This window comes from Bos mutus, chromosome 12 (genome assembly GCF_027580195.1).
Source record: "Bos mutus isolate GX-2022 chromosome 12, NWIPB_WYAK_1.1, whole genome shotgun sequence".
Classification (NCBI taxonomy): domain Eukaryota; kingdom Metazoa; phylum Chordata; class Mammalia; order Artiodactyla; family Bovidae; genus Bos; species Bos mutus.
In genome coordinates this window covers 16,674,983-16,701,477 of record NC_091628.1, presented here as the reverse complement: position 1 = coordinate 16,701,477, position 26,495 = coordinate 16,674,983, and the positions used below count along the sequence as shown (strand labels likewise).

The following is a 26,495-nucleotide window of genomic DNA, read 5'->3' as shown; positions in this document are numbered from 1 at the left end:
ACACAGGCATGGAGATTTTTATTTTTAAAAAGAAAACACTGCAAAAAATATAAAATCTGGATAAAAGAGATTAACTTTTTGGAAAACATAAATTATCAAAATTTACCTGAAAGGAATTTTAAAATCTAAACAATCATGTTAGAAAGTGGAAAAAGGTTTCACTACTGCTTCCAAAAATTCATCAATCAGGCACAAAAGCTTTGCAGGCAAATGTTTTCAAACTTTAAATGATCAGATGACCTAGCAGAAAAATTGAATGAAATTCTCTCTTAAACAGTAGGATTATTGGTGATTTTATTTTTATTAATTTTTATATTTGTTAGTGCTCTTTTCAAATATATTCTTGTATCATTAATATAATTAATACTGTATATTTTAATGCAATTAAAATTTATTAAACATTGGGATGAAAAGAAATGAAATCATGAAAGCAGAAATATGTCCTTTTTACTTTATGAAACCTTTGAAATCAGTGAAAGACAAGTAAAATGAAAGTGGTATCAATTTGGGGATGTTGAGATAGTTAGGAAGAGAAGAAAACAGAAATGTAGCCTGCCCCTTAAGGCGAAGCTCCAGGACAGGCAAATCGGCCTCTTTCTCAGAAAGACTGGGGCTATGCTTCAGTCTGTGTGAGCATGCCCTGGGGTGGCGGTCTGCTGCTCTGAGCTCCAGAGACAGGTGGTCAGTGGGCACTCCCTGGGCTGCAGCCGCAAACCCCAGGGCTCTAGATGTGTGCAGAAGCTCCCTTCCGGGAGATACTGCCACTGTGGACTGTGTCAGGAAGAGCTGGAAGACAGTGCCCTCCACACCCCCCAGAAAACGAAAGAAGTCCAAAGTTAAAAATAAAAATGGCACCCATCAGCTTTAGCAAGACAGAGGAACAGCATGCAAATGGCCCCTGCCAGCACCCCTTCCCAGGAGAGCATCTCGACAGGCCTTGCCCTCCCCACTACCCCCAAGTCAACCTGCGATATTTTAAGATTAGCAAATAAATCTCTTTCACATAAAGTCTGAAAACTTTTCAACCACCGGGTGCTTCTGCCCTGAGCCCTGGAGCGGTTTAGCCCAAACATGCCCGCCCTTTGAAGGCTGCTTCTCAGCTCACACAGCCTTTTGGGTCTCGTGGTTTTCAAAGCCAGACGATTCAGGGGGGCTCATTTCTTAGATGCAGGTCTTAAAGGTCTGGAGTGCCTAAAGCAGGAGATGAACACTCTCTCCCACGCAGAAACTCAGATTCTGTAAGGTCAGGTTCTGCGAGGTCCCTCCAAATTGTGGGCTGCCACGCACGAGTGGGATTTAGGGCGAGACTCTGTCTCAGCCTTTCCTACCTGCCTGGACGTGTGCTGATATGAAGGAGTTGCTCAGATAATTTTCAGGTCATTTTCAGAGTGAACTGTACCCTCAGTAGCTGTAGGCTAAGTGTGTCCCTCGGAGGAAGTGAGTTGAAGCTTTTTCTATTCTGTCATTTGAACTGCCTTCCAGGACTCATTTTCCATAACTGGAAGTCTGGAAAGTCTAGGAATCTGGATGATTTTGCTCATCCCCACCCCTCCATCCCCGAACCCGCACCCTCCCTGCTCCCCTCCACCACCTCTGGCAACCATCAATCTGTTTTTAATATCCAGGAGCTCTCAGTTTTGTTTTTTTTTAAAGATCCGACATATAAATGAAATCATTCACTATTTGTTGATCTCTGTCTGATATATTCATTTAGCATAATGCCCTCGGGTTCATTTACCTTGTACCAACTGATATTTTCCTCTTTTTTAAGACTGAATAACATTCCATTGTGCATATATACATAAAAATCTCACATCTTTTTCATCCATTCATCCATCAATGGATGCTTAGGATGCTTCCATGTCTTGACTATTTTAAATAATGCTGCAATGAATGTGGTGGGTGCATACATATATCTCTTCAAATTAGATATTATAAAATTATATATATATAGTATTAAAGAAGAAACAAATTTATTGAAGCTATAAATTATAGCTGTATTCATGTTGAGTAAAAGGTATTTCAAATTTCACTTGTGGTTATCATCACACTCTATCAACCCAAGAACCTTTCAATAGAAGACTTCATGTCACAGTTCTTAGGCTAGTCTGCACCCCACAGCAATCAATTTATCAAATAAATACCCTTAACTCTCTCCAAATATTTCCTATCAATTTTAAATAACTTGCAAGTTTGGGTATTCTATTTTAGTTGTGAAACTCAGTTTGAAGAAAATTCCCTTTTCAGTAATTTATATTAAAAAATAGTAGAAAGTAAACTGAAATTTTCATTTCAATGCTTTCTCAGAATATAAACATCATTTTGATTAAATAAATACTATCTTCAGCCTGAATTCCACTGGATCCACAGCTCCTCAGATTAGTTCAATCCACAGCTGGCTATGGCCAAACGGGCCTGAGCCACTGGAAAATTGCTGACGGGTAATCTCCTGTGTGGCATCTATACTTAAAACAACAGTTCCAATTACCACTCTTTCGTGAGCAACAGTTCGCCTACCACTGCTTTCAGACATCATTTGCACTGAGTGCCTAGTGTAAAACGGAAATACGGGGGCCCTTTCAAAACTCATTAACAATGTGGCATAGCAATCAATTATACTAAGCGCAGGTCCCTTTTGACGTCCTGTTCCACTGGGCATGTTGCATGCCCCAAAAGCCAGCCTTGTCTTTTAGAAGATGTCATTAAAATTTCTCAGTCTAACTATTGGCTAAAAAAACTTTTTTAAGCTTTTTATGTAATCATATTTAATTTCCTCAATGGGCAAAGTACACTAATGATCAATTTGGTTAAAACAAACAAGCAACAGAAAGAGAAGGTCAAGCAAGTATTTGTTGTTATGTCAGCAACCAGCAACTATTGTTGCTCAATTCATCTAACATTGAGAGAAGGGAGAAAACAGGACACTGGCGAAGCTCCTTCTATGTTTCCAGCACAGATTTTTTAAATGGCTCCGACTTCACTCCAGCAACCAAGTAGGTGAACTGGAAAGATGGGGATGGTGGGGGGCTATGGACTTGAAGTTATCTCCTGGTTTCTAAAAAAACTTCAAAAGATTACATGAAAACATTTTACACGAGTTGGGGGGCCAGAGTTCAGGTTCACTCAAGCCTGGGCATTATCCTGCGTCCTCCGGGACGAGTCTGGAGGGAGGGAGTCGGGGAGGGTGGGGATAGGGGGAAAGGCCTGTCCTTGACGTGGGGGGCGTCTTATCTTACGACAGGGGGCTGCGGGCTAAGTTGCTTCAGTCGTGTCTGATTCTTTACGATCCCATGGACTGTATGGAGCCAGCCAGGTTCCTCTGTCCATGTGATTCTCCAGGCAAGCATACTGGAGTGGGTTGCCACGCCCTCCTCCACTGGCTCTTCCTGACCCAGGGATCGAACCCTCGTCTCTTACGTCTCCTGCATAGGCCGGCCGGTTCTTTCCCACTAGCGCCCATCTGGCAAGTCCTGGAAAGGGAAAAGCGGCTCACAAGCGCTGTGGGAGGGGCAAGTCTGAGGGAAGGGGCGGGGACAGGGGCGAGGCTTTGGGGCGGGGCCAAAGGGAGGGCGGGGCTGAAAAGAGACTCCGGAAACAGGACCCCAGGGTGGGGGGGCCCGGAGGGGGCTGGGCCGAGGCGGTGGCTCCCGCGGCCATATTTAGGCCGGGCACATCCCTTCTGGTGCAGCTGCTTTTCCCGCCGCCACCGTAGGTGAGCCTGGTTTTGGGCAGAGGCCTGGTTGTCCTCGGGCCGCCGGGGTCTCGTGTTGCACGGGTGATACTGGGGGTTCCGGTGGGGACGGACTCTCCTGAGCCCTTGCGGCGGGTCGCGTGTGTGCGATCGCGGAGAACGCGGCCCGTGGGCTTGGCCGCAGAGAGCCGGAGCTGGAAGCCGAGGGAGGGGCGCTGGCCGGAGGACTTTGTACCCAGGCTCGGCGCCTTGTCCCAAACCCCTGTTCCCCACTAAGCCCCCAAGAATTGTAACTCCGGGCGCTCGGGCCTGCAGTCTCTTTCTTTGAGCAGCTGCTTGTTTCTCAAGGGCCCACTGCGTTTCCGTAGCTGTTTCTGTGTGAAATTGATGTGCACCCCACTCATGGAGGAAGCAGACCCTAGACGTTCGCAGTCCCCACGGGAGGGGGAACCCGCTTCTCTGCACGCAGTTGCAAGCTCTTGGGAAGTCCGATTGTGTTGTAAATGCGCTGTCAGAATTGTCTCGGAGCGTGGAGGTCATCTCTAATGGGGTGGTCAGGGGGACGACATTTGCAAGGACCTTGGAGGGCATTGGAGGTTGCAGAAATAATAGTGTGAGTAATCATAGCCAGCAGCGTTGTAAGTGCATGAATTAACAACCCTATCGCATTGGTCCTATTAATATCCCCATTTTATAGATGGGGAAATGAGGCATAGAAAGTTTGCCCCCAGACACTGCCACGACCAGAATACTACCAGGAAGTGGTACCTAGAGAAGCCAGAATTTGAACCTGGAGCGTCTGGCTCCACAACCTGCTTTAAAATCACTGTACCATGGCCCCCAGTAGAAACATCCAGACTATACTAGACTGATTGAACTTGACTAAAATAAACAAGCCCAGAAAAATAGTGTGGGACCATTGAAGACAATTTAAGTTAAGGTGTCTGGAGTTCATGAATGTTCTTTTTTCCCCCAGGGTGGATTAAAAATTCTGTGGGCAAGCCATGTGAATTTTTATGAAGGAAAAGAGATTATGATTACTACACAGTTAATAATATGACCGAAGTATATATGGCGTTTTATTCATCCTGCTCTTTTTGTCAGTTCATAGTCTGAATTTTGTGAACTTTTAATTGAATCAAACTTGAAAAAAATCGTATAGTTAATGCCAATGTCTTCTACTTCAGTGACATACTGGTTTTCAGCTACTGGCCTGATAGTTGGGTGGGATTAACTCTCTACACCTGTAGCAGGATCCTGGCTGTGGGCCAGCATTTGTCATCTGCTAGTTAATGTGAGCAAGCTAACCATGTTTTCAAATGGACAGACTATACTTAACACTATACAACTTAACACTATTGAACTATGCACTTAAAAATGGTTAAGACAGAAGACTTTATGTTTTTATCACAGTTTTAAAATAAAATTAAAAATACATTTAAATGATGAGTGATTCCAAGTAGACCATGTTAGACCTGACTGTGACTTGTGTAGAGCTCCACTGAGCAGTAAGGTAAATGGATTAAAGCCCTAGGCCTCTACTCAGGATCAGTTTTAGTGAGACATAAAAGAAGAAAACAGAGTAGGAAGCTAAGTTTTAATTTCTTGTATATAATTAGGATGGTAGTAATGGGAATTCAAAGAGGGGATAACGTTAAGACATTACAAACAGAATTGGGTAAGACGGGCATAGATGAAAAGAGAGCAGAAAGAGGAATAGAAAAACGTGATTTGAAGGTAGGAGATTGAACTTCACTTCAGCTGTGTTGAGTTTTGCTAGCCAGAGGCACATCAGGTGAGATGGGTTCAACAGGAAATTTAAATTCTGGCACCAATGTTTGAGAACGATTGAGTGGAGAGAGGCAGATTTATATTCTTTCACACAAAAAATAGTTGAAACTTTGGGGATGGGAGTTAAGGAAAGAATGTAAACAAAAAAGGAAAGGAAGATGGGAGGAGAAACAAAGAATGGAAGAGAACTCAGATCCTGTAATTTCGTTGAGGAAAAGGATTTTTACGAAGAAGTGCTGGAGAGCAGTGCCATAATTGGGTGATGTTGGGGAGACCTGTGCAGATCATTTAGAGCCAGTGGGGTGGGGACACATTGCAGCCAGAGAAATGGATCAAAGTCCATGAGAGAATGGGAATGGAAATCCAGGTAGAGATAGGTAGAAAACTTTTGATGCTCAGGAGAAGAATGAAAGAATGGGTAAAATACAAAGAATACAGATTTCTGGAGATAGATAACATTTAGCCTCAATGAGTAAAGGGAACAAAAGTAAAATCTGACAGTTTGGCCTTTTGGAGGAGTACATGCTTTGTGAATAAAGACAGCTTTCTCTTTAATAGTGTTTACCTAATCGGCATTCCATGTGTTGATACCATGCAGTGAGAGAACCTTTTTCTCTGAAGATTGTTGAGGTACATCTCATTGACTTTCTAAGAAAATTGGCACTGTGGGTTTTTTTTGGGGGGGGGAGGGGGGTTGGTTTTTGTTTTGAGGTTTCAGAGAGGGGTGTTTTTATTATTCTGTCGCACTCTGTAATTTCATTTCTCCCCAAGATCTCTTCCTAGAACTGAAGTGAAGCGTCTGTCAGACAAATGTCGCTTCGTGTGCATCGCTGCACACATTTCTGTTGTTCCTGTGTTGCCCTCACTTCACCATCTTTCATAAGCCTAGTCAGTTTTCTCACCAGGTCATGTTTTCTAGCCAGTCAGCCCAGTGTCCTTAAGTTCTCATCTCTTCGCTTCTTTATCCTCCCTGCATGACAAGTTTGACCTGCAACTCAGGTGGATTTAGGCTTCCTCTTATCTTCCTCTGCTTTTCTAGTCTCCATTCCTGTTTTCATCACTCTCAGCAGTTGATCATATCTCATACTTTCAAATTACGATTTAAAACTTTTTTTCTGTTTATTTAAAAAGAAAAAAGAAAGAAAATAAAAAAACCTTTCTTCATTGGAATCTTATTCCAGGAAAAGTTTTTAACCAAACACGAGGCCTTGTGGCAAAGTAGATATGAAGGTTACTTAGACTATGGGCCTAGGTAAAGCGACGATGCTGTTCCGTCAGCTGGCCTTCCCATTCTGCCACACCCAGGGTGGATGGTCATCTACCTTAAGAAAGGAAGGTAACTCTACTGAGAATGTATAGTGGAACTGTTACCTTTGTTGTAAAAAGTATGTCCCATTTATACATCATTTGGTCTTTTTTTCAGGATCATCTACCCTTTGGTACAGACCAAAAAGCAAGTAGTAATTGGACAGGTACATTAAACTTTATTTTTGATATATTACTTTTGAACTTGAATATAAAAAATCTAGTAACTTGGCTTAAAATATGCTGTGTTTAGCTTAGGAAATTTTTAGTGAAAAGTGTAATCGCCTAGTATATCATATATTGAAGTATATCATATCTAGTTCTTAGCTTATGTCTTGATTTTTTTATTGAGCCTTTTTTCTTAATTCATAATTGAAGACAGTTTCTAAAATGGGTGGTTAGGGGGAAAAAGAACTTTAAAAGGTTTTAAAAAAAATTCATTCTACCAATTTAAAAAACAGTATTTTCACTTTGTCTTCTTTGCCCAAATGGAAAGTACTTGATTTTGAATTTTAATTAAAAAGAGCATTCAAAGAGTAGAAGAAATAGACCAGTGATGAGTTACTAAAATAGGTGAATAGCAAAGTATAAAAACAATAGAGGTAAAGATTAAGTTAATTTTAAAAATGTTCACATAATTGGTAGCTAGAAGTTTAAAAATGTATTCATTAATTCAACAAATAATTTTTAGATATCTTTCATGTACTAGATATATTCTCGGTGTACCATGTTTTGGGAAAACGGATATAATCCCTGCTAGGTCTAAAAAATAGGAATTCCTTGCAGAATAATTCCACCAGGTAAATTTTATTCTTTGGTCTCATGTGCATATATTTTAAAAGTGTATTTCTGTCTCTTAATTCATTGTTTAAGATAGAGTCGTGAACAAGAATGGCTGGTTAATATTCAGTAACTAATAACATCATTTTTTTCTAAAATTGGCCTTTTGAAGATTAAAAGCATAAACCTTTGAATAGAAGGTAATTCCTCTGTGTGTAATTGTAATACCCTAATGCTATCAAATTGTCAATCTTTTCTGGGGGAAAAAAAAAAGTTTTTTTTAAGAGTATTTAGAAACCCTCTGGTGAGGCAGGAAAGCAGAGCAGCAGAGGGGCTCTGAGGTCAGACTCTCTGGGTCACACCCCAGATTTCCAGCGTGAAGCTCAGTGTTTGGATTTATCGAGGAGATTACCTAAAGGTAAGGTTGAAACTAATCTTTTGCAAAGACATTTCCCAAATAAGCTTTCCAAGATTCTTTTTACATGTCTTTTTAGAGTAACTGTAGCACCACAGCTGGATTAGCATGCAGTAGAGCCTTTCACGGAGAGACCACCAGAGTGGTAATACCGGTTCCTGGGGTCCGAGGATTTTTATATTTAGTGTGTATGATTTACTGATTTATAATAAGGAGAGAAAGGGAATCCTTCCTTGAGAAATACAAATCAGAATCAGTCTGGTTTTTCTTTGCTCAATGGGTGCTTAACCATACATAAAAGATGGTGTTCCAGTTTTTTGTGGGGGTTTTTATTGGTATTATTATTAAAAATTAATAATGTGTGGTATTTTAACATTTAAGTTTAAAATTATTCATGAAAACTTTAAGATGTTTTGGAGAGAAAAGAATTAACCAAACTTCAAAAATTTTTTCTGTCAAATTCCATAGACTGAGGAGACTGGTAGGCTACAGTCCATGGGGTCGCAAAGAGTCGGACACGACTGAGCGATTTTACTTTCACTTTTAATTCACTTAGGACAGCCGTATGTTTTACTTGCTTGTTTGTTTTAAAAGGAGAAATGTTGATCTGAAAGTTATACAGCACTTTCTCTGAAATACTCCGGTAGGATGAGTAATTTGACTTGGTTTAATGTATAGGAAAGTGCCTATGCTGTAAGTGTTGAATACATGTTCTTTCTTATTATTATCAAAACCATTACTGTTACATCATTTTCCTCCCATTTTCTTACCAGCCATAATCAGTCATACCATTGACTCTTTTGTTACAGTTCACAGCAAACTATTAACAATGTTTAATCTTCTTAGCTAAAGTAATCAGTTAATAACTTATTTGTATTCTCTCGCTTTCTTAAAGGAACTTGGGGCAGTCCACAGACATACACACCATGAAGCTTGTTAATAAGTAATGACATACCAGAGTACTTGTTTTCTAAAGTGAATATAACAACTCTAAGTGTACCTAATAAACTTAGTCACTTTCATAATACTGTTTATCAGAAAATTAGCATGTGAAAAAAATTCGAGGTGGCAGACAGCCATATGTTTAGATACTTTATCTGAAAGCAGTTCTGTTGCAAATTTTTTAAGAGCTAATTCTCTGGAGATTGATGAGGTCCCTCTTCACTAGTAGGGGAAGAATGGCCCTGAAACAGGTTTCCAGCAGCAAGTGCTTTGGTGGACTGCAGAAAGTTTTTGAACATGACAGGTAAGTACAAAGAGGATACAATTTTAGATCTCTCTCTGCTTCCACCTACTTAAATCTTTAAATAAGCCCATGAAAGATCACGGTTGCATGAATAACTGTTCACATAGAAAACCTGTGGTTTTTATCAAATTTATCTTACCTAGTTTTGACATTGGTGATAGTAATAAGATATTTACTTGTAAATTACATATAAATTTCATATTTATACAAAAAGAGAATTAAGGACGTGATCCATTTCAGTGTCTGTGAGCAAACATGTAGTTTAAGATCTTTAGATTTGTTATTTCATACATTTCTTTAGAAACAATTTTTCTTTTAAAAATTTTCGTGCTATATTGAGGGTATTACATTTATTCTTTTAATTCATTCTTCTCCAGATGACTGTGTACCATGTACAGCATAAGCTCAGGTTGATTAGTATGCTAAATTGGCCCTGTTCTTTCTTCAAGGGCTAGGGGCTATACCCTAAAATGTTGATGAGATCACTTATTCTGGACGTTAAATCACTTGTTTTACATTTCTTTGTGACTAATGAGGGGCAATTTTTTTTTTGATGTCTGTTAAAATTATAGTGTTGAACTGAAGTGCAAAATGAAATTTGCTGTCTATTTACCACCAAAGGCAGAAACTGGAAAATGCCCTGTGCTATATTGGCTGTCTGGTAAGTGTTATGCATTTGAGTTTTGTAAAGGGGTTTCTTTTTCTTTTTTCCTGGCTTATCTTACTCTTCCATCTTGACTTTTTGGTGTGTTTTCTTAACCATCTATAAAAAACTTTAGGAGCCTATAGTCTGCTCTTACTTTATCCTGAGAACAGTTTCAAACCTACTGAATTACATTTCTTTTATTACTTCTTTTTCATGTCTGTGTTGTTATTGTGTAATTGCTAAGTCATGTTGGACTCTTTCGCGACCCCATAGACTGTAGCCCGCCAGGCTCCTCTGTCCATGGGATCTCTGGGCAAGAATTCTGGAGTGGATTGCCATTTCCTTTTCCAGAGGATCTTCTCGACCTAGGGATCGAACCTGTGTCTCCTGCATTGGCAGGTTGATTCTTTACCACTGAGCCAACCAGGGAAATCTACTTCTTTTTCAGTTAGACCACATAATTTAGCAGAAAATATAAAGTTCTAGACTCATTGGCAAAAGCTTAGAAAACTTATTTAGTTTGTGCCTAAACCAAACATTTCTTAGAGTCTTTACCACTCAAATAGAACAATGTTAGGTAAAAGCAGGATACCTGTGATATGGTAATTAGAAACCACAGACAAGTAACTTCTTACAGCATTCTCTAGAATGTTTGAATTGGACCCGGATCTTCTCTGGCAACAGTCTGGAACATCCCAGAAGACTTCTTCTTAAACACTGGTGAATATCAGACTATCCAGTGGATTGTGAGAGCTCTTTCACAAGATCCTGGCACTTCATCTTTAGAAGCAAACATTTTAAGAGACTCATAGAAAACCAAATTATGTCATAGAGTTGTATTATTGTTTCTTTAAAATTGCTTCTTATAACTTTGATTTACTAAATCCTCCCTTAATGTATGTTTTCTCACCAAATTATCAGTCTTTGAGAACTATGTTTCATTTTAAAAGGTAAAAATTAAGTACCTACATAATTTTAACTCAGCTTCACTTTCACTTTTCACTTTCCTGCATTGGAGAAGGAAATGGCAACCCACTCCAGTGTTCTTGCCTGGAGAATCCCAGGGATGGGGGAGCCTGCTGGGCTGCCATCTATGGGGTCACACAGAGTCAGACACGACTGAAGCGACTTAGCAGCAGTAGCAGTTCTCTTCTTAGTACACTGAGAAATTCAAAGATGATTAGTCTAAATTTTATTGCTGAGAACTACTTGTATATAAAAATATCTTAGTATTATGATGACCATAATATTATCTCACTGTGAACATTTATGCTTTGATGCAGGAATAGTATTAACATACTTGATAACACGCCATTGGGATTGTCATAGCATTTGGTTTATGCACCATATTGCCATTCTACAGTTTGAAAAATTCTGAATTCCCAAACACATCTAGTCCAGAGGATTTCTGTAATTGAAATTGTAGTCCATGACTTTGAAAAGGCAGCTAAGGGATCATTTAACCTAAGACAATTCTTTTTTTTTTTTTATTTATTTATTTACTTATTTATTTATTTATTTATTTTTTATTTTTTTCTACTTTTATTTTATTTTTTAAACTTTACATAATTGTATTAGTTTTGCCAAATATCAAAATGAATCCGCCACAGGTATACATGTGTTCCCCATCCCAACCCTCCTCCCTCCTCCTCCTCCCCATACCATCCCTCTGGGCCGTCCTGTGCACCAGCCCCAAGCATCCAGCATCGTCGCATCGAACCTGGACTGGCAACTCGTTTCCTACATGATATTTTACATGTTTCAATGCCATTCTCCCAAATCTTCCCACCCTCTCCCTCTCCCACAGAGTCCATAAGACTGTTCTATACATCAGTGTCTCTTTTGCTGTCTCGTATACAGAGTTATTGTTACCATCTTTCTAAATTCCATATATATGCGTTAGTATACTGTATTTATGTTTTTCCTTCTGGCTTACTTCACTCTGTATAATAGGCTCCAGTTTCATCCACCTCATTAGAACTGATTCAAATGTATTCTTTTTAATGGCTGAGTAATACTCCATTGTGTATATGTACCACAGCTTTCTTATCCATTCATCTGCTGATGGGCATCTAGGTTGCTTCCATGTCCTGGCTATTATAAACAGTGCTCACGATGAACATTGGGGTACACATGTCTCTTTCCCTTCTGGTTTCCTCAGTGTGTATGCCTAGCAGTGGGATTGCTGGATCATAAGGCAGTTCTATTTCCAGTTTTTTAAGGAATCTCCACACTGTTCTCCATAGTGGCTGTACTAGGTTGCATTCCCACCAACAGTGTAAGAGGGTTCCCTTTTCTCCACACCCTCTCCAGCATTTATTATTTGTAGACTTTTGGATCGCAGCCATTCTGACTGGTGTGAAATGGTACCTCATAGTGGTTTTGATTTGCATTTCTCTGATAATGAGTGATGTTGAGCATCTTTTCATGTGTTTGTTAGCCATCTGTATGTCTTCTTTGGAGAAATGTCTATTTAGTTCTTTTGGCCCATTTTTTGATTGGGTCGTTTATTTTCTGGAGTTGAGCTGTAGGAGTTGCTTGTATATTTTTGAGATTAGTTGTTTGTCGGTTGCTTCATTTGCTATTATTTTCTCCCATTCTGAAGGCTGTCTTTTCACCTTGCTAATAGTTTCCTTTGATGTGCAGAAGCTTTTAAGGTTAATTAGGTCCCATTTGTTTATTTTTGCTTTTATTTCCAATATTCTGGGAGGTGGGTCATAGAGGATCCTGCTGTGATGTATGTCGGAGAGTGTTTTGCCTATGTTCTTCTCTAGGAGTTTTATAGTTTCTGGTCTTACGTTTAGATCTTTAATCCATTTTGAGTTTATTTTTGTGTATGGTGTTAGAAAGTGGTCCAGTTTCATTCTTTTACGAGTGGTTGACCAGATTTCCCAGCACCACTTGTTAAAGAGATTGTCTTTAATCCATTGTATATTCTTGCCTCCTTTGTCAAAGATAAGGTGTCCATATGTGCGTGGATTTATCTCTGGGCTTTCTATTTTATTCCATTGATCAATATTTCTGTCTTTGTGCCAGTACCATACTGTCTTGATAACTAAGACAATTCTTAGATTGATACTGTTACAAATTTTATGAGAAGAGAAACTTTAGTGTCTTTTTCAGCATGATTTCTTCAAAAAAAACAAAACAAAAAACCTTTTTAATAGTAAGTAAGGAGATCAGTCCTGGGTGTTCATTGGAAGGACTGATGTTGAAGCTGAAACTCCAATACTTTGGCCACCTGATGCAAAGAGCTGACTCATTTGAAAAGACCCTGATGCTGGGAAAGATTGAGGGCAAGAGAAGGGGATGACAGAGGATGAGATGGTTGGATGGCATCACTAACTTGATGGACATGGGTTTGGGTGGACTCCGGGAGTTGGTGATGGACAGGGAGGCCTGGCGCACTGCGGTTCATGGGGTCGCAAAGAGTCGGACATGACTGAGCGACTGAACTGAACTGAGCTTATTTTCTTGTGTTGTTAAATAAAGCTTATAAGCCGTTTACAGTATATCATGAGATAACAATATTTTTGATCTTTAGGTTTAACTTGCACAGAACAAAATTTTATATCAAAATCTGGTTACCATCAAGCTGCTTCGGAACACGGCCTTGTCGTCATTGCCCCAGATACCAGCCCTCGTAAGTGTTCTTATTCCAGAGATCCTTTGTAAAAGTATAAATCTTGAAGACTAAGTTACAAGCAGAGTAACATGTACACAATTTATTTTGTATTTTTGCTATTTACTAATCTTTCAGGCAACATCATGACTCTAAAATACCATACTATATATTTTCCTCACTGAATTTTACTAACAGTTTTGCTACTCCCATTTTATAGATTGACACTTTAAAACAGAGACTGAGCAACTCAATCTTTATCATCTTGGCACTAGTACCAAAATAACTTACAATGCAGAGGAAATAATTTTTTGTTCCTTGGGTAGCCTGTCTTGTCATGTAGTAATTTTCTTATTTCTGTTAGTCATCAAGCAGTCATGCAGCTAAACAAATATTAGTTTTAATACAAGTGATTATAATGTATACGTTAGAGAAATGAAAATGTCAGGTATTTGAGAATTCAATCCATCAGATAGTTGAAACTTGTTTTGTGACCCTGGAAGGGTCAGGAAATGGAATTTAAATGGAAGCTAAAACTATCTGGAAGTTGAATGACCGGCCTTGGGAAGCACTTCATTTCCTTTCACAGTCCCTATGATACAACAAGTAAAACATGTCTCACAGGAAATGTAATAAAATGTTTAATTCAGAAGGGCATCAAAAATATAAAATGTCTCCAGAATAAACTTTTAAAATAAGGTTTATTTTTAAGTAAAAACCATAAAAAATTCTTAATGATCATTAGTGGGAAAGTGCCATGTTCCTGGATGAGCAGAGACTCTTACAAAGAGGTCATTTCCATCCAATTACATATCACTATGATTTTATTCGAAATCTCAGTGGTTGACTTTACTTTGCCAACAAAGGTCCGTCTAGTCAAGGCTATGGTTTTTCCAGTGGTCATGTATGGATGTGAGAGTTGGGCTGTGAAGAAAGCTGAGCACCGAAGAATTGATGCTTTTGAAGTGTGGTGTTGGAGAAGACTCTTGAGAGTCCCTTGGACTGCAAGGAGATCCAACCAGTCCATTCTAAAGGAGATCAGCCCTGGGATTTCTTTGGAAGGAATGATGCTAAAGCTGAAACTGCAGTACTTTGGCCACCTCATGAGAAGAGTTGACTCATTGGAAAAGACTCTGATGCTGGGAGGGATTGGGGGCAGGAGGAAAAGGGGACGACAGAGGATGAGATGGCTGGATGGCGTCACCAACTCAATGGACATGAGTTTGGGTGAACTCCGGGAGATGGTGATGGACAGGGAGGCCTGGCACACTTCGATTCATGGGGTCGCAAAGAGTCGGACACTACTGAGCAACTGAACTGAACTGATGATTTTATTCGAAATCCCAGTGGTTGACTTTAAACTGCATGCAAGTATATAAAATAAAACCTAATTAATTAAAAAGAAATGTAAGAAAATTCCACTGGCGGGATGGATAAATAGGAGAAACAGGATGGAATGATTCCAGAGTATATAAGAAGACATTTTCACTGTCAGCTCAAGATAGCGAATTGAGCACAAGTGTTTGTCCCCATTCTCTTCTGAGATCACAGTGGTACAGAGAAGCAAAGAAGTGTTGGGGTAGTGAGGAGGGTCATCAGAGAAGAAATTTCAACACATTTACAGAAGGATAAAAAGAAGGTCGAAACCCTTTGACAGGTAAAACAGAGTGAGAATATGTTCAGAACACTAGGATCTTCTAACATCAACAAAGAAAGACAGTGAATACCCCAGCCTGGAGGACCATGTCCTCCTTTTCCTACCTCATTGTCTGGAACTAGTCATAGGACCGCACTCGAGGGCAAGGACGTATGTGCGCCAAAAGGCCAGAGAGCTCACAGTGTCCAGTGAACAGCTCTGATGCAACTGAATATTCAGGTTCATTTTAAAGTGTATTATTAAACGGGGGCCATTACTAACAGAGAAGATGAAACCACGAGACTTTTCTTTAATTAGGTGGCTGCAATATTAAAGGAGAAGAGGACAGCTGGGACTTCGGCACTGGCGCTGGGTTTTATGTCGATGCTACTGAAGATCTTTGGAAAACTAACTATAGAATGTACTCTTACGTAACGAAGGAGGTAACTTAATTTACATTGTAATTATTAATCGATGACTGTGAAAGTTTGATTTTGGACACAAGGTCCTTCTAGTCTTTTAAACTAAGGTATGGTATTGTTGAATCTGTTTGGTATATGTGATATGATGTCCGACTCTATGTGGCCCGTGGACTGGCCCACCAGGCTGCTTAGTCAATGGAATTTTCCAGGCAAGAATACAGGAGTAGGTTGCCATTTCCTACTCCAGGGGATCTTCCCGACCCAGGGATTGAACCCACATCTCTTGCGTCTCCTGTGTTAGCCACCAGTGCCACCTGGGAAGCCTATTTAGTATATATTTACTAATTAACCTTTGTAAAGATTCCCAAGTTTACTGGTACTATACTCCTATTTTCTCAATAGGAGAATACTCCTATTTTCTACAATAGGAGTATTCTCCTATTCTCAATAGGAGAATACTCCTATTTTCTACAATAGGAGCATTCTAAATTCACTTAAGTACAATTTTAAGGAATTTAATAATTATTTTGATACCTGTTTACATTGACCAGGTTATACAAAGCAAATAGTATAGGAAAACACTTCGCATTTCTCTGGTAGTTGGTTCATTCAGACATATTCACAGGGATTAATCATAATCAGAAAGGATAAGTGGTAAAGCATTGCTTCTATTAATAATATTTGTGTACAGTTTATGCATTTTTCTAAATTTTATATGATTTTAACAATGTCCACATCATAAAAATTCAGAACTAATAGTATAAAATTTTAATCATGTGTAATTCTGTCACCCCAGACAACTATATTTTGGTATATTCCAGACTTTGTTTTATGAGTAGTTTTCATATAATTGTGAAACATTTTTATCTTATTCTTTTTTAGTTATAGAAAACAAATATTTTATAATATTCTGATCTATTTGTAACATAATTTTAAGAATTGGATAGTATTCCATCATATGCCATGATTTACTTTTTTCTAATGGAGCTATTTATATGTTTACATATGTTTTTTACCATAATGTTTATTACTGCATTGCTTATCTTTGTGTATAACTTTTTCTACCCATAAGAACTTTTCCTGTAGAATAGATTCCAGGAAGTGAAATTATTGGATCAAAGTTTAGAACATTTTGAAGTTTCTTTCTGCATTATCGTCTTAAATTTGCTTTCTAAGTGTGATGTATCATATATTCTCCAGTGATATATAATCATTGTCTATCCTGCATTTTTAAAAAATCTTTACGGTGTAAACCATTTTAAGACTGTGATTTGGAAGTATTGATTTTTTTTTTATACAACTTTGAAAGAGTCTAAACTTCCTTATCTCATATCTTCTGTCCCACCATTAAATTCTCTCTAGCTTCCCCAACTTGTAAATGACAATTTCCCAGTGGACCCCCAAAGGATGTCTGTTTTTGGCCACTCTATGGGAGGCCATGGAGCTCTGATTTGTGCTTTGAAGAATCCTGGAAAATACAAAGTAAGATTACCTAAGCTTCTAGTGACAGATATTTCTCTTGAATAATATAATATTAGGAACTTACAGAGATTGAAATTAGATACTGTTGTTTAGTATTGGAACTAAACTTTTCTAGTGTTGGGAATTTCAAGAGATTGTGGGGGAAGACTATTAAATTGACCATACAATATATGCTGCAGACTCAAAAGAATAGGCCTTGTAACCCAGTGTTTTCTCATTGGTCTGCTAGAGGTATTATCAAGAAATTTTCATTGCTTCTATTCAAACTATAGTTTTCTAGGCTCTTTTTTTCTAAAAGTTAGTCTTGACTAATGTTATTATGGCAGTATATTATCATTTACCTATATTTTTACCAAGAATATTCTCACATAAAGTTTACTCTGATTTTCCATTGTTTTAAGTGGAAAAACTGAGTAGAAATTCATCATAAACTTCATTTGTGCCTTATTTAATGAAAATGTAATGTACTGCTTGGTTGCTTTAGCAATTATATTTTATTAGCTCTTTGAATAGAACATAAAGGATGATGGGTCTTGGAGAGGCATATAATCTAAGCTCATAGTATAGCAGAAGAAAACTCGTTCACAGGGACTTTCATGACAAGTCAGAGTTTTTAAGCAAGTTGCAAATATCTTTGCATAGTCAACTTACAAAAATATAACTTGTTTGTAAATTTTATTTTATTTTCGTGCCTTAAGTCTGTGTCAGCATTTGCTCCACTTTGCAACCCAGTGCTCTGTCGTTGGGGCAAAAAAGCCTTTACCGGATATTTGGGAACAGATCAAAGTAAATGGGAGGTAGGTACCGGATGGCTGTCTTAAACTCATTCATAAGTTTTCAAATTTGTTGAAAAGCTGCACTACAGACATTCTGTTCCTAACTTATTCAAGTAAGGATCCAGGGTCCCTTGCATTGCAAGCAGATTCTTTACCATCTGAGCCACCAGGGAAGCCCAAACATCCAGAGCTAAAACTAATTAACAAAAGTGAATACATATACCAATAACACCACCCATGAAGGATCTTTTTTAAATTGTATTGAATTATGGCAGATATTCTGAGGCTACATCTTTTTTCTGCTAATGATTAATTTATATGTTTATTTTCTAAATTAACATTATGAAAAATAGCCCCTATTACTAAATTTAGACTTATCTCTTAACTATGTGCTCGATTGTATGGTAAGAACCAGGAGGCCTGGGTTTTTATTTTGTGTATCTGTTTCAAAATCTAGTGTCTCTCAGGTTTAGATTTTTAATTCTAGGCTTAACAGCCTTTAAACATAGATACTGTGTATGTAATGTACATTTATGAGTCTATTTACAACAGCGAGATTGCTTTTTAAAGCATAAGAGCAGATGCTTCTAGATGAAAATAAACAGGCCCTTTTTTCCAAGACTGTGCAGAAATGGGCTATTTGAAAACTCCTGCCAAGAATTTGAATATTTTGCAAATGAGCTCATCACCATGTGCTTGTTAGCAAGTAGCAGATACTTGAGTTGGGGCGGGGGGGAAACCTTTTTTGTCTCATTGCTGTTTATTCAAAATCATTTACACATGGACCCCTATTTTACTTAAGTTTGGTCATTGAAATTCTAACAGAATTGGAAAGTTAATCTCTTAGTCACTAGATTAAAGTTTTGTTTTGCTTAGGCCTAGGTTTTCATTAGATTGGAGGAATGCCAAAAATTGTTACTATTAGTTACTTGGAGAACAACGCATTAACAATGCTTGTGCATCAGTAGTTTGAGTTTTCACCATATGCAGTGTTTGTGTGGAGTTTTGAAATCTTCTGTCAAGAAGGTGATGATCCTTTCCTGCCCACAGGGGCCTTATGGTCTAATAGAAGATTTGAGTGAAAGACCAACTGATTGAGAGAAGTAGGGGAGGGGTAGCCTATAAAGGAACGTGTATCCTTTTTCTCCAAGTGGCAGTAGATTTTACTGTCTTAATTATGCTGTGTTTAGGCCAGCATTTAATTTACTCTTGGAAGAAGGAGGCTATGCAGAATTATGAACTCATAGAACTTTACACTAGTTGGACTTTGTATGTTTCCTTTCACTCGCCTTTTAAGACTAAAGAAAGCAAGTCTGAAAAAGCATGATACTTTAGAAGGGAAAATCTTTTGTTTGTCTTGATCAGTGCATCAGTGTGGTTAGTGAATATACATGAGTGATCAGCATTTAAAGACGGATGGTAAAATAGAAAATTGTAACTAGTGGCAGCTCCTCAGATACTAAATTTGAGTTGTTAACATGATTCAGATTATTCAAGTCTTCCTGAAAGTTCCTGGAGATGGTAGATATTTGGTGGTTTTCAGCAGATAGCAAAAGAGAGATTTATGTCTGGAATTAGTCAAAAAGCAGAAACAAAAATAGACTGCTTATTTGAAATAGTTAGAAGAAATAGTCAATTTGTGAAAGGATTTACAAAGGAAAAATATCAGGGTTTTTGAAGTTGAGAAGTGGTTAATAACCTTGGTGATTTAGAAGAAAAAAGGTTACACAATGAAGAATACTTGAGATATAAAATCCTTGCTGTCGGTCTAGGACTGCTTGAAAGTAAGGAAGAGGCTGTAATGAGAATAGCATTCTGAAGACCTTATAAATAAAAACCAGACAAGCCAACTTAATCAGCCTTAGAGCTTGAATGACTTAAAATTTCTATTCGGTTCTAGTATAGGATATTCTGAAGAATATCTTTCTGGCGCTTGGGAATTTACTTTTCATTATTTCTCCTCTTTTTATAGGCTTATGATGCTACCTATCTTGTGAAGTCCTATCCAGGTCCTCAGCTGGATATACTAATTGATCAAGGGAAAGAGGACGAGTTCCTTTCCGACGGACAGTTACTGCCTGATAACTTCATAGCTGCCTGTACAGAAAAGAAAATCCCTGTTGTTTTCAGATTGCAAGAGGCAAGTACCAGGAAACCTTACCTTGCTCTAAATTCATTATTAAAAAAACAAGATTCCATAGTATTTTTTAAATTTTATTTTAGAATTTGAAAAGGTACCTCTAGTTAAGATATTTTCTAATAAGACAAAGTGAAAACCTTCCTATTAAGTCAATGATATCTAAGACCAGATTACAAAGAAATAGGAACGCTTTTGGCAGTGAAAAGGATTTACAATTTTCTGTCCTACTGTAAGATCAGTAAATAGCTCAAAGTTTGATGCTTGGGTGGTACTTAATCATCAACATTATCGGGTGTCTTTCTTTACACATGCAGCTGTTGTTGCAGTCAAATAAAAAGACAAGCTTACACCTTAATTACTCTTCTCTTTAGGTACACATCTTAGCCTCGGAAGCTGTGTATTGTCTGACACACACATATGCACTATATATTGAGTTAGATACTAACCTATCTGTTGAGCTGCTTTCTCGTTGTTTGAGAACTATTACTGGATTTTGATTGGTTTGCAGATTTTCCTTTTTCCTTGGCTAAAATACTTTTGACTATTCACTACTCACCTAACTCTATGCTAATATAGTTATAATTAAAGAAATTCTGCCTTTATTTTTTAAAAAATTATATAATCACACACTTCAGAACATAATATAAACAAAATTTTTCTTTCAGGATGAAAAATGAACCCTGAAAATTATACATGGCCAGGCTTTTTAAAAACATTTTTATTCATGTTTATGGGTAATATGCCATATGGATAATATGTTTATGGGTAATATTCCAGGCACATTGATCTAAAACTTATAATGATAAGTATTATCTAGATCACTCCAGTGTTCTTGCCTGGAGAATCCCAGGGACGGGGGAGCCTGGTGGGCTGCCGTCTATGGAGTCGCAGAGTTGGACACGACTGAAGCGACTTAGTAGTAGTAGTAGATCAATGTGTAAGCTTACAAAACTGTTTTCACAGCATTAACTCATTTTATCCTTATATGACCAGATGAGAGACCATTCTATCCTGTCCACCTGTTTGGGTTTTTTTTTACTTTTTTTCAGCTTTTTTTTTTTAATTGTGGTAAAATAACCACAATACCACATAAAATTTACTACCTTAACTCTTTTTAAGTGCAATTTCAGTGGTGTTAAATACATTCATAATGCCCTGCAGCTTTTACCATCATTCCTGTCCATAATTCTTTTCATCTTGTAAAACTGCAACTCTGTTCCCATTAAGCACTAACCCCCCATCCCTCCCTGCCCCCAATCCTTAGCAGCCACCATTTTACTTCCTGTCTCTGTGACTGCCCTGAGGATTTCCCATAAGTGGGCTCATACAGTATTTGTCTTTTTGTGACTAGCTGATTTCACTTAGCATAGTCCTCTTAAGGTTCATCCATGTTGTATCATGTGCCAGAATTTTCTTCCTTTTTAAGGCTGAATAATATTTCATCCTATACATATACCAGATTTTGCTTATTCAGTCATCTGTCAGTGAACAATGTAGGTTGCTTCCAAGTCTTAGCTATTGTGAATAATGTTCCTATAAACAGGGATGTGTAAATGTTTCCTGAAGATTCTACTTTTATTTATTTTGGTTATTATACCCAGGAGTGGAATTGTTGGATCATGTGATTCTGTTTTTAATTTTTTGAGGACACTTCATACTATATTCCATAGCAGCTATACCACCTTACATTCCCATCAGCAGTGCACAAGGGTTCTAATTTCTCCACATCCTCCCCAACATTCCTTTTTTCTTTCTTGTGACTATCCATCATTTAAAAATAGAATTTTTTATTAATAGATTAATTTGAACATTTATCATCAGAATTACATGTTTTAGATCAATGATCAACCTTGAGAAACTTTATTATAAAGATAACAGTGTGTTTAATTTTATTAACTCTAGCTATAAGTGATAGAACAAAGCGTGTTTTTTCCCAAATGACTTGAACTTCTTGGCAATAGTGCTGTTGGTTGCCTCTTCTGCATCCCTTGAGTTTATGCCAGGAAATTTTGTTGTTACCACTAACAGCAAAGTTTCAGCCTTCCTACAAAGACTGAAAAACTTCTAGAGTTTGTTATATAAGCAGCAGGGTTAGAACACTGATGAAATTCTTGAGGGGAAAAAATAAGTCAATTTATTTATTTCTAAAATGCCTATATCCCAAGCAACTGAAAAACGTAGTTGTCTGTGCTTAGTGAAGAGTCAAGACAAAGCATTCCTTTTCCTTTTTTATTTAAAGACGAGAAAGCATTGAAATCATCAGTCACAATTTTTAGCTCAGGCCCAGTTTTCTGTCCACTTTCCTTCCAGCATGGGCAGTTTGAGGGAACTGCACAGTGTGGAGCAGATCACGTTTAGGTTTGTTATAGTTGAATGAGCAGCACAATGTTCATACCTCGGCAGTGGCTCCAGAGAGGCAACTTTGCAGAGTTTTAAGCCAACTTCGGTTGACTTCAGACTACCTCAGGTCTGAGGGACTTACTATCTGCTTTATCGTTAGGGTTTCCCAGGTGGCTCAGTGGTAAAGGATCCACCTGCCAATGCAAGTAGACGCATAAGACACTGGGTCAATCCCTGGGTTGGGAAGATCCCCTGGAATAGGAAATGGCAACCCGCTCCAGTATTCTTGCCTGGAAAGCCTCATTGACAGAGGAGCTTGGTGGACTCAGTCTATGGGGTCGCAAAGAGTCAGACATGAATAAGCATACACGCATACCTATTTTCGATCGGGTCCATTTTTTTATCAGAAAACTGGCAGGTACCACTTGGTACTATGCTTTACAGGTTTTGTGGCCTAAAAATCATGGGCATATTTGACCTCTTAACAAGAGTTACATGGGTGCCAAGTGCTTGTGTCCTACTTTCTTTATGTAAGAAACTGTCCTTCAGCTCTAAATTAACTGGGACTGGTCTAATCATTGAGTGATGTGAAACCAAATAATTCCAAGGCTCAGCCTTAATTTTGACAGCATTCCTGTCAGATTCACTTCTGCAGTTTGGCCACTGAAAATAGAAAACAGATGGCTTTTAAGTTTCTTTGATGATTTTAAAGTAGAACTCTTTATTAACTGGTGTACCCAAGATATGCTTTGCATACGGCTGGAAGTTAGAGATTGAGAACGTTTACTGATTCATCAAAACCTTAGGGATTTTACCTTGTTCCCTGAAATTCAGGTGATATTTTTTATTAGGCCCAGTTTTGTTTCTTCAATGCTTAGAAAAATTCATTTTTCTTCCAATCAGACCATTTGCTTGATCAGGTTAAACTTTCTTAGACTCTTATCTTCCCTGGTTTATTCTCTTTTATATTTTAATTGCCTCTGGCAGGGTAAGGGCTGTCCTAAAAATTACCTGGTTTTTAACACCCTTAAGTTCTTCCCATCCTATTTTTAATTTCTTTTTCCCTTGAAAGGTACTTACTTTGTACTCAGAGGACACCTTCAGGAGGGTTGCTTCTCCTTTTGCCACTGATCACCTGTCACTGATTTTATTTAACCAGATAGAAATCTGTTTCAACTCAATTACATTTTCTCTCTGCAGCATGGTAGTTTTTAAAAGTTTACTGACGTTTTACCCAATTTGGTTTATTGCTGAGAGATGTCAGCATTTAATTAATTATTCCTTTTTCCTCAGCTGTAGTAGGCTTTTACTGCACAGGAGGTCAAATTCTTAATGTGATTTATCATGGCCCTGTTTAACTTCCCAGGATAGGGCATTTGGCTGTTCACATGTTCTTTCCCTGTATTGTTTACATGTGCTTATTTTGTATCTTAGCATTTCCTTATCGGTGGTAGTGTGTTTCCTTTGGGATTTGGAACTTCTTGCCTGTGTTCCTAAACTCTCTAAATTCTGAGTCTTTTATGTCCTTGTTGATAGGACCACATGTTTACTCTGTGCATTTAATTAATGTGTTATTTCTTTTCTTTGCATATATTAATAGCAGCATCTAGAAACTAGGCTATGCAGAATGTTTCTTTTTTTTTTTTAACATTTTTGCTATTCTTTTTTCAGTGAAAATATTGAAGTACAAGTGTAATAAGCTTTACTTTGATTAGAAACCGTTCACATATGGTGATAGTTTAATTATTTACAAGCAAATTAAGTGACATGCAAGATATATTTAATGTCCCTTTACTGACTTTTCTGAATGGTAGATAAACATCATCTCTCTGTTTTGTCTTCTAGGGTTATGATCACAGCTACTACTTTATTGCAACCTTTATCGCTGATCACATCAGACATCATGCAAAATATCTGAATGCATGAAAAACTTCAGATAAGAGAATCTCTTCAGGATTATAAAATTGTAATAAACAGAATTGCAAGGAAATAAGATTTTAAAACTTTGGATTTCATAATGCTAAAAATGCTTCATTCTGTAGTTGAATCACTCACTGAATAAATATATCAAATCTGCTTCTGATTTTTAAAGTTACTTTACCAGTGTTCACTTGGGAAATATTTGATACTTAACAGCTTTTTCAAGATCATTTGGAAATGATTCAGAGGCATAGGCTGTCTTTTTCCGTATTGTTTTGTATCTAGTGTCTAACAACTGCTTGGCTTCTAGTGGTCACTGAGTTGAATATTTGTTAGTTGGTGAATACAGAAATAGACTCAGAAAGATTAAGTGAATTTCCCATCATTACAGTTATTTGTGGGAGAGCTAAGATAGAAGTCAGATTTCCAGAACCCAGTCAACTATATTTCTTATCTGTTGAGTCAAATGGATTTGTGGACATTGGTTTATGGACCTCTCTCAAGAGACAAGAATTAAATACTAGATTAGATCTGAAATTTGATAAGGAAACTTGTTTCATATTGTTACTGTGAAAGATATTTTCCTTTAATTACATGCAGAAATGTAGCTTGATAAACTCGGCCAAGAAAAGTAATGATTCTCCTTGTAAGTACCAGAGTGTGTTCCTTCGAGAACTTAATGGACACACTTTTGAAACATGATAGGTGAATTCTGGTTGTTTTAAAAGAAATATATTTTTCTGTTAAAGAGCACAAAAGTTATACATTTTAAACATTCAAGAAGAGTACATATTACATGGTAATAGAGGAAGACATCAGGTTTTTAAAATTATAAAATAAGTACTGTGTAAATGTGAATTAGACTAAACTTTTTAAAATTATCACTATTTAAATATCAGTATTCAAGATTGAACCCTACAATGAACTACACCCAAATGGTTCTAAGTCTTAACAAATTTGTGTCCTCTAAAATTTTAATTCACAAATTTTTTCATGTAGATAATTCCTTTATAAAGAAAAATAATTGTGTGATCCTATGATCTGTGTATTTGTTGAGGATTTAACCAAAGAAGCAGAACTATTGGTAGACATGTACATTAAAAGACATTTTAGAAGGAATTTGCTGTGTCATTGTGGGGGTTGGCCAACTGAGTCTGAAATCCATGAGACTTGGAAGGGAAGGGAAGGGAGGGAAGTGCAAACAATGAAGTGCCAGCAGGAGGGGAATTTCAGGAGCAGGGACTCCATGGGCAGGGCTGAGGCCATTGTCCACAGCTGGAGTTTCTTCTCTCTCAGCTTCAGCCCTTAATCCTGCTTTTATATACCTTCTGAGTAAGGCCCACCAGATAATCCAGAATAATCTTCCTTATTCAAAGTCAGTTAATTCGGGAATTTGATCATGTCTGCAAAAATCCCTTCATAGCAATAGCTAGATTAGCGTTTAAGTGAATTACTAGGGACTATTATCTTACAAATTGTCACAACATTATAAAAAAATCATCACTTTGCTGTTTTGCAGGGTAAATGCAAAACATTCAAATACTCAGTAAATAATTGCCAACATATAGCCAATGGTAACCAGTAACGACAAAACCCTTCAATTACAATACAGAATTGACCATTAAGGATATATGGGGAGCCAATAAATTGGAACTTGCTTTGATGTGTCACAAATACTGGCCGGGGGACGAATGAATGCTTATATATATATATATATAAGAATATTCTTATATACCTGTATGATGTTTCCCCTACCAGAAAAAAATCCCAGTCTCTCATATAATAAGGAACCATTTCCATGACTTTATAATAGCAAATAACCTAAAAATGAACTCCTAATACTAATTTTGTGTGCTTCTGACAGTCACCTGACAGAAGGAGGCAAAGGAATTGACTCATTTCCCGGATCACTGTAAATGTAAAAGCTCTCTTTAATCTCCCTTTAACGAAACAAAACAATACAGTAAAGCCACCATTACTAGTAGAGGCAAGCCATGAAATGGGTGGAGGTGCTTGCAGAATGGGTATCTGACAGAACCTGAATCTAGAATGTATAAAGAACTCCATAAATTAATTATTTAAAAGATAAGCCAACAGAAAAGAAGGCAAAATATTCGATTGGGTACTTATCAAAATGGGATGTAAGTATGATTAATAAATACATGAGAATGTGTTTAACTTCATAAGACCAGGGAAATGCAGACAATGAAGTGCCACTGTACACCTCCCTGAATGGCCAAAGTTGGGAGAAATCGCAAGTGTTGGCCTGGCGGTATGGTGGCC

General features: G+C 37.7%; 1 protein-coding gene across 11 annotated transcripts; it reads left to right on the top strand.

The window, feature by feature from the left end:
• The first annotated feature begins 3,610 nt into the window (after positions 1-3,610).
• ESD (esterase D) lies at positions 3,611-24,368 on the top strand. Of its 11 annotated transcripts, XM_070380296.1 has the most exons (13): positions 3,634-3,712; positions 6,041-6,112; positions 6,664-6,818; positions 6,906-6,954; positions 7,497-7,587; positions 9,151-9,228; positions 9,801-9,889; positions 13,419-13,517; positions 15,451-15,575; positions 16,917-17,036; positions 17,735-17,833; positions 19,785-19,952; positions 24,138-24,368. In XM_070380296.1, exons 6-13 carry the CDS (start codon positions 9,161-9,163, stop codon positions 24,216-24,218), a joined length of 849 nt encoding a protein of 282 aa, XP_070236397.1. In that variant the 5' UTR covers positions 3,634-3,712; positions 6,041-6,112; positions 6,664-6,818; positions 6,906-6,954; positions 7,497-7,587; positions 9,151-9,160; the 3' UTR covers positions 24,219-24,368. The 11 variants fall into 11 exon arrangements, with proteins under 11 accessions (XP_070236396.1, XP_070236395.1, XP_070236389.1 ...); XM_070380290.1 differs by lacking the exon at positions 7,497-7,587; XM_070380285.1 differs by lacking the exon at positions 7,497-7,587 and having other exon boundaries at positions 9,111-9,228.
• The last annotated feature ends 2,127 nt before the right edge of the window (positions 24,369-26,495 follow it).

Bases quoted from the DNA above. Each gene is read 5' to 3' on its own strand.
- ESD (XM_070380288.1), top strand. From the start codon at position 9,131: ATGAGGTCCCTCTTCACTAGTAGGGGAAGAATGGCCCTGAAACAGGTT. The intron at 9,890-13,418 runs GTAAGTGTTATG...TTTGATCTTTAG, and splicing joins TGTGCTATATTGGCTGTCTG to GTTTAACTTGCACAGAACAA. The intron at 17,834-19,784 runs GTAGGTACCGGA...CTCTTTTTATAG, and splicing joins CAGATCAAAGTAAATGGGAG to GCTTATGATGCTACCTATCT.